This window comes from Conger conger, chromosome 16 (assembly GCF_963514075.1).
Source record: "Conger conger chromosome 16, fConCon1.1, whole genome shotgun sequence".
NCBI lineage: Eukaryota > Metazoa > Chordata > Actinopteri > Anguilliformes > Congridae > Conger > Conger conger.
This window is the reverse complement of record NC_083775.1, coordinates 27450431-27459155: the sequence shown is the minus strand read 5'-3', so window position 1 is coordinate 27459155 and position 8725 is coordinate 27450431. Positions and strand designations below refer to the sequence as shown.

General features: G+C 42.3%; 1 protein-coding gene across 2 annotated transcripts; it reads right to left on the bottom strand.

The window, feature by feature from the left end:
• Positions 1–610: 610 nt before the first annotated feature.
• Positions 611–6808, bottom strand: LOC133114777 (ankyrin repeat domain-containing protein 40-like). 2 transcript variants are annotated; one of them, XR_009705574.1, is made up of 6 exons: positions 6325–6808; positions 4942–5090; positions 4159–4635; positions 3163–3344; positions 1537–2413; positions 611–1491 (listed from the first exon to the last, which is right to left on the bottom strand). XR_009705574.1 is itself a non-coding variant. In XM_061224413.1 (5 exons), exons 1-5 carry the CDS (start codon positions 6456–6458, stop codon positions 2264–2266), a joined length of 1092 nt encoding a protein of 363 aa, XP_061080397.1. In that variant the 5' UTR covers positions 6459–6808; the 3' UTR covers positions 611–2263. The 2 variants fall into 2 exon arrangements, 1 of the variants encoding a protein (XP_061080397.1); XM_061224413.1 differs by having other exon boundaries at positions 611–2413.
• Positions 6809–8725: the final 1917 nt, after the last annotated feature.

Here is an 8725-nt window from a genome sequence, read left to right as displayed (position 1 = left end):
GATCGGATTTTTTGGGGAAAACCAGGACCGGATTTTGTGAAAAAAGTGGATCGGATTTTTTGGGGAAAACCAGGACCGGATTTTGTGAAAAAAGTGGCTTGGATTTTTTGGGGAAAACCAGGACCGGATTTTGTGAAAAAAGTGGATTGGATTTTTTGGGGAAAACCAGGACCGGATTTTGTGGAAAAAAAAGTGGATCGGATTTTTAAGAGAAAACCAGGACCGGATTTTGTGAAAAAAGTGGATCGGATTTTTTGGGGAAAACCAGGACCGGATTTTGTGAAAAAAAGTGGATCAGATTTTTAAGAGAAAACCAGGACCAGATTTTGTGAAAAAAGTGGATTGCATTTTTTGGGGAAAACCAGGACCGGATTTTGTGAAAAAAAGTGGATCGGATTTAAGAGAAAACCAGGACCGGATTTTGTGGAAAAAAAGTGGATCGGATTTTTAAGAGAAAACCAGGACCGGATTTTGTGAAAAAAGTGTATCGGATTTTTTGGGGAAAACCAGGACCGGATTTCATGAAAAAAGCGGACCGTCTAAACTACAATCCCTGTACATAGAAAGAACTTTACACCACAATACTCAAATAAAACCAAAAGCAGCACAATTCAGTTTGTGGTTTACCTTTATTATCATAACTGTGCATATTCAACCCAGATGTACACATACTTCATGTAGCATGATAAAGGCAAATACAGTTTTATTTGTCAATACTTCATTCTTTTTTTGTTTGTGACATCTTTCTGTATCCTTGTAGGACAGCACATGCTGTGGATGTAGGAGCTAAGGACAAAGCACACAGCCACCACTTAATAAAATCAACTACTGAAAATTAAATAATAAAATAACTTCAGAAAGCTAGCTTATTTAACCAGGGGGGCCCAACAAGAATGATTGAAAACGTAATGCTTTAATGTTGAATTTACTCTAAAGAGTCAGTCTTTGTGTTGCTATACAAAACCGCAACTAAAAAACGACAACCTGCCATTTCCTCCAAAACTGTAAACTGTAGTCATAGCATAACCTGAAACCCCAGGCTTTTCCATAGAAAACTAATTTTGGTTGAGGTGCACCAAATATCCCATCTAATCACACTTCAAAGCGTTCACTCTTGTTGAGAAATCACATGGTTATTAACATTTGTTAAACATAACACAGTAATAATTAGAAATTCTAGACATAATAAAACAACATTGTTTGGAATATTCTATTTTGAAGGACACATTTTGCTGGCATTACATGTATGTATATTTACCCTATGTTCATACCATCACAGTAATTAAAGGAAAGTAAATTAGTGCAAACTCAGACAATCAGCACTCTCAGATCTTAAACAAAGGAACCAAGCCAGAGGCCTCCTGTAAGGCTCCAGGATGGGTGCTGCACCATGGGCCCGTCGTATCCCACTGGGACCTCCACCACAGGGACCTCCACCACTGGGACCTCCACCACTGGGACCTCCATCACTGGGACCTCCACCACTGCGACCTCCACCACTGCGACCTCCACCACGGGGACCTCCACCACGGGGACCTCCACCATGGGGACCTCCACCACTCGGACCTGCCTGTAGGCGCAGGGTACGAGGTGGGCCTAACACCCGGGCGGCACCGCAAGATGATCTTGGTCCGATCAGAGGTGCGCACAGAGAAACGGGCTGGTTGCTTCCTGCATCGTATCGCATTTCCAGTGCTTTAGCGGGTCCAGCAGACATAGTCAATGCCCTCTTTTACGGTCCAAAAGCAACAGTGATTGATCTCAAACTCGTGTTTTTGTAAATGTGGCAGGCCCTGGCACTAATTTGAGAGCAAAATGAATGCCGACGTTTCGCAATGAACACATTTCCATGGCAGCACTTCCACAGGAGAGACTACTCCACACCATTCTGGCGGTGTGGGGGATAGCGTTGGTTTGTGCTGTAAATATTAGGCTTCATATGTAATCAGAGCGGGGGGGGGCGCACACTGCCACCTCTTCCACCGAGGGAAAGGCAAACTGTCCCACCGTCGCCCTTTTCCACACACCCAGACGAGCCAGGGGGAGATGCCGTCCACAAAAAGCCTCATTCGAGTCAGGAGACGCACCCCCGAGGGCGGTGGAGATGCGCACTGTAGCGGATCACGACCACTTACAGGAGCAGATGCTCGCAGAATGACAGGAAATACATGGAGGAAAGTAAGAGGCAAGGAATGTGTTAAATTAAAAGCAAAGGGAGTATTACTAGGACACATGTCGGAGGTAAAGGGCTGTGGCTGTGCAGTTAGTAGGTGAGCCGGGAGGCCTTCATGTTGTAGCACGGCCGGTCCGTCAGGCTCCCCTGCCCCCCGGCGGAGAGCAGCGACAGGCCCTCCGCTTTCTCCAGCACCACCTCCAGCTCCTGGAAGTCCTGCAGCCGCGCCACGTCTTTATCCTGGAGCACACAGAGGAAGGGGCAGCCGTCACTCACACCATGCTAATGCAAACACTGTAAAAACCAATACACCACCCGACACTACCACCTACAAAAATGCCATCATGAACGTGTATCAAATACGGTTGATAAAGTAATCACACACAACGGCTTCAAGCACAGTTTACACGCTTAGAGCGAAAGCACATTTAAATAATTTAGTAAAAAGAAAGATGGATTTTTACTATTCATTACTATTCATCATGGAACGCTGCCACTTCAAGCAGAAAGAAAAGTTGCCTTCGTCAAAGCGCAATGAGACTTTGTGTAAGGCAAACATAAAAAGATTTAAAACAGAAATATATCCATTTATTTTAACTATGTTCCACTAAGCGTAGTTAAAGGTAATACTTGCATTTAAATTGTTCAACTCTTTCACCGCTTTGGTTTGAACACCCACCTGGTTTGCACTGAGTCATGATCAAGCTGCATGCATAGTGTCCAGTGTTTGCAAACCATGATATTTCACTGAATATAGTGTGACATCTGGTTAGTCTTAGCACAATATTTTATGCAGCTATGGTTTTGAACACAGTAATACTATTTTAACATCATAAACAGTAAGATAGTATGTGATTTCAGACCAGCTAATGTTGTGGCTGGGGCAAGACCGTGACGAGAGCTGTGGGCGGGGCAGGGTGAGGACTGTGGGTGGGGAGGGCCTGGATATTGTGGCTGTGGCCAGGATAGCGATGGCGATGAGGCCTTGCCTTTCTCAGCATGGTGTTGGGAAGCTTGCGGATCTTCTCCACGTGGTCGGCGCTGATGTCCAGCTCGCGACAGCACACCCTGAGCAGAGCGCGGTACGTCAGCTCCCGGCGGTCCAGCTCCACCTCGATGAAGTCGTTTTCCCGCGCGTTTGGGTTCTGGATCCTGACCTTCAAAACCAACTCTAAGAGAGAAAACACAAGGCTGAATCCTTAAGGACTCTTAATTTCTTTCTGTACTGTTCAGACAGTTAGAATACGTCTGTCTAAACAAATTAAACCGGCGAACCATAAATTTAACATTAATGACAAGTTTTACAAAACAATTTTCACCAGAGGTCACCATGTTAGTTTTTAAACGGAATTCAAAAATGACCCAAAATCTTAACCTCAATCTTAGCCTTAGGCCATTTGCTTTTTATAAAGCCAGTATAAGTCGTCTACAGTTTCACCGATTAGATCTACATTACACTTCCACCGGTCTGGGATCTGGAAAAAGATATGCAGTCTGTACAGAGACAGTGCTGAGGCAGGCAAGCCCACAGGGAGACGCATAATTGATCCAGTCGGCAATAGAGGGCACCTCCAGAAAAACGTTATTCACTCTCCATGCCCAACACCAGGAAGGGGGAAATTTCCATAGGAAATGAATGAAGCGGCCAGTTCGCAGATTTTGTCCTTATTTAAAGATCTACAATAGATTGTGATTTTCAACGGGTCAACGTACACGGCTTACTGCATTACGAACAAATTTACAAACGCGAGGTAGTGTCGTCTATTGCCGTTAGCTGTTGATTTTGTGAAAAACCGCACCAGCATACTTTGCAGCAGTGAGAGCAAATAAACTTGAGAATTCCAAGATTACAAGTGGAAAGGCTAAATAAAATTAAAATCAGGTAATTTTCTGACGATGTCCACATGAAAAGTTTCGAAAAGTTTCGACAAAAGTAGTTGCGATGGAACTTGAACGGGTCCTTCTGACGGGCACCACGCGCTCACCTTGCACGTTGACCGGGAAGGTGCTTGTAAAGAAGAAGGGCTGGAACGCCGGCACTGACCCCCCGGCCTGAGCGCAGTTAAACTGCTGGGGAATGGGCTGTTGCCTAGCGACAGCGGTGTTGGTGACCTGGGGTCGCGACTCGGAGAGCTCCAGGGAGAGGGTCCCGTTCATGGCACAGTGAGCGCTGGGCGACAGGCCGTTCTGCTCGACGACGGGCGCGCGGCCGCCCTCTCTCTGTGAGCGCGTGTCGGCGAGCAGGCTGGGCTCCTGTGGGCGGGGCGGTGAGGGTGCAGGCGAGGGGGAGCGGTTGCCGTGGCAGTTGTGGCCGTTATCCACCACGCCGTTGTGCGTGACGCAGGGCTCCAGGGCCAGGCCGTCCGAGTCGGGCTTGCTGTACACGAAAGGCGTGCCGGAGAGGTAGCTCGCCACAATCGGCAAATCTGGCTCCTTCAGCTCAGGAACTTCATCCTCCTCGACTGTGAAGAGAAAACAACCTCAGGACAACAGCACACCGACTATTCCGGAAAGACCAGAACAACTCATCACTGAGGCTCTTGAGGGGCACGTGTGGCTAATACACTCCATTAGCAGGGAGGACAAAATGGAGCTTTAGAATGTAGTGTGTGCACGTGAACGCGACAATACAGAAAACAAAGTTTGTCCACAGGAGTGGTGATAAAACTTACAAGACCTAAGTGCTAGTGTGTTGTTAGCCTTTATTGATCCCTGTGTATGAGGTTAGTATGAGCAATTAAACGAGAGGACATGGGAGACGCACTGACCTCCGAGCAGCGATCTGATATCGGGTTTTGAAGTTAGCTGGGCCGCTAACTCATCTTTTGAAGTTAGAATTTCTTTGTCTGCGCCAGAGTTGAGAAGATAGGCAACAATATGCCTTTGGTTCCGCTTGCACGCCCAATGCAGACACGTCCTGGAAAAGTCACAATTCAAACCTCAAAGGTACAATCGGTAATTTCAGACTTCTAACAGTCAAGAGAGGAATAGCAGCAACAAACACCTTCAAACCACCACACTGTTTATCCGACCCCCTTCTCTGTAAACACGCTGATGTTGAAACGCCATTGGCTGTGGCCATTAGAACCAATTTTCAACCAATGAGCTTGAATTATTGTACAGTTATACATGTTTTGGTACAGAGTGTCGGGCCGTCAACTGTACATTTTGAAACCCAAATTTAAGGACTATAAACACAGGCATAGGGTGAGTCAACATGTCAGTGAGCCTTTTTCAATGATAGGAAGGGATTTAACATGGTCTTGTAACAATGTTTTAACACAAAAATCTTACCGATTGTACCTTTCAATATTTCAAACTGGCTCAAAGTGCAATATTTCAATAAGTACTCTTGTACTTTCACTCAACACCACCTTTGAGTGAGGACACGCTGATAGGGTTGCTTAGGTTGTTTTTATTTGTTTATTTTCAGTTGAGACCCCAGCAATGTTGATCATTACTCTTAACACCAAAGAGATTCCACGTTTTCATTTAACGACATAGCATCATGTCATTTTTCAACATCAAACATAATAAGCAATTCAAATGTATGCAAATCTGTTGTATGTATCGACCTGTCAAATGAGCGGGTGATGTTAACATTACAACAAAACGACCGAATCGTAAGAGACTAATAATATCTAACGACTAAAAATCAATATCACAGCTAACTACATGTTATAAAGATAATAGACCCAAGTACCGTTCCGCTGCTTTTTCCTATGCAAGCATTGGATACGCATGTAGTGTATAGTTTGGTTCATGCCAAATCCTAATACAGACTAACGTTATAGTAGCAAGTAAAACGATAGCAAATGTAAAAATGCGTCTTAACGAGGCCCGCAACGGTTGACAGGCTAACTTAACTAACAAACCACCAGTTTACCCATTTTTGTTCGATCAACTTGACGGACACGTACACAGAACTGATAGCTAGGTAACCGAAACGCAATGTGTAGGACGCGATTCAGTTTCACAAAATATAATTGTCTAGTTCGCTGGCTAGCGAGTTAGCACCATGCGTTCCCATAACTACCCAAGTAGCTAATTGTTCTGATAAGTTTGAATCTGCTAATTTGTTTTAACGACTATTTATCACAAACGTTATTAGTAGCTGCAAAACATGAAAATTGATCTAGGAAAAAACATACCAGCCATTGATTTCATTTTGGGAGTTTACATTAACACCACTCTCCACTAAAGTCCGTACTTCATCGATGTCTCCGATAGCAGACGCCTCGCGCAACCGTTCCTGTAGTTCTTTATCCACTGACGGAGTTGACATTTTTGGCAAAATAACGTGTCGGTGTCATAAGAAATAACGATGGCGGGCTAGCTTATTTGGCCGTGGCTAGCAAAAGCTATGCTAAATTGCTGCTTCTCCTCCCAAAAAACAAAGCCAGGGCAACAGTCTGCCACAGTCCAGCAAATTGCTGCTAACGTTAGCGTTAGCAAGCATATATAAGAAAGGGTTTAAAAACCTTCGAGGGTTTTAATTTAAGAACACAGATACAGTTTGTTTGGGTTAAACTAACAGGTATCCGAAACTGTATTTACATCCTAGCTTTAGTTAGATAACGAGAGATTAAAACTTAGCTAGCTAGCTACCAATTGTGAACTACTCCTCCCATGATGGGGGGCAGTTTTACATGTAACAACAACCACCAAACGGCGTCGTGAGTTCCTACCATTTCAATAACAATAACATAAAAAACTATGTATTCGCTGAATACATTCAAAAAGATCCCACGTTAGAGATTTCAACAATAACTTTCAACAATGTTGAACTAAACAAGCCAAAACAATGCAAAGTTATCCTAACATTATTATTATTATTATTATTATTATTATTATTATTATTATTATTATATTATTATTATTATTATTATTATTATTATTATTATTATTATTATTATTATTATAGTTTGGGCTGAGAGGCTAGGCATTGGTGAAACATGTCAGTGGACATAAATGCTGGCCTAATATCCCCTGATCCTGAGATTTATCATGGTGAGAGAAGCCTCAAGAAAATGACACTAGAGTGAGAAATATCATTGTTGAGGACCTTCTTTATCATACTTATAGAGATAGAGATCCCTTGAAGATCTTTACAGATATTTCAAGGATCCACAGAGTTGCAAAGCAGATTTTGGTGTATATATGCAGAGCACTTTAAGATCCAACAAGGCATGTGTGTTTCAGAAGGATAATACATTTTCTCTACTGAATTACTGGTGATAAGCTGGACACTTAGAATTCCAAGCATGGTTGCAATTTGTTCAGACTGCAGCAGGCTTGTTGGCTTAAAAATGGAGCATCAGAATTCAGGCCAGATTTGATGAATTAGGTTTTATCGAGTCTGTCTAGGTTAGGCAAGCTGGGTTGTTCAGTACAGCCAATTTGGTTCACTCAGGAATTGAGGGTAATGAAAGAGCAGAGAAAGACTCTTGAGAAAGAACTACCTGATTTGAATGTGCTCTTTGGTATGGCAGAATATAAGAAAGTAAAATAAGAAAGGCCATTGAGAATGGATGGCAAGATCAATGGAATACAGAAAAAGAGGAAGGACATATTACTCTATTCAAACAGTGGTGTGAAATAAAATAAGTCTATTGTCAGAGGAACAGAGAAACATCAAGGCTGAGGCTGGGACATTCTGAGTTGAACAAGTTATTATTATTGGAAAATATCCCGACAGACTATGTGACTGTGGCAGTCTAGAGACAGTTCAGCATGTACTTCTATTGTGCCAGAAATACACTGCACAGAGGGTATCATTGCTCAAACATTTATCAGACATTGTTGTCTTTATATTCTCTCAGACCTATCCTTGATCAAAGTTAGGACCACCAAAACTGGCCCATACTCCCAGTGATGTGAACCAATATGTGAGCTGATAATATTGTTTTGGCCAGTGGAGGGCAGTAATGTGCATGTTAGCGCCAAGGAAAATGAGAAGGAAGTGATCGCAGCAGTGTCACTATCTACTTGGTATATCGCTATAAAACTAGGTATTGATGTAGTCTCTCTGTCTTAGAATTTGTGCTCTGGTTCTTGGTTAGTATAATTAACTTGTAAGAATACTGTAGTGATGTCATGTAGTAATGTACAGTACATTTACATAATGTAGTGTGGCGATGTAGTAATCTTTACATTATTGGCATTTTTTTTTTACCGACCCTGCACTTGCAATATCCATTAAAATACTTTTATCTTTTTATATCTTAAAAAAAAAAAAAAAAAAAAAATTTTAGATATAAGACTATGGTATTATGTATTTTGCCATTTTCCACTTAAACATGATTTTCATCATACAGTTGTAAAACATTACTATCCATTTATTTTACTATGCTTGCAAAATGTATATGATTTCATATCCACATGAATAAAAAAATACCTGTTTAAGTTTTTCACTTGTCTTTTGTATTTCCCTGTTTTCCACTGAAACAAGTTTTTATTCATGAATTTCTGAGAAAATATTTCTATTTCATAAAATATTTCACCTTGATTGCGGTCCATCTGAATAATAATAAAAAACTACTTTGAACATAA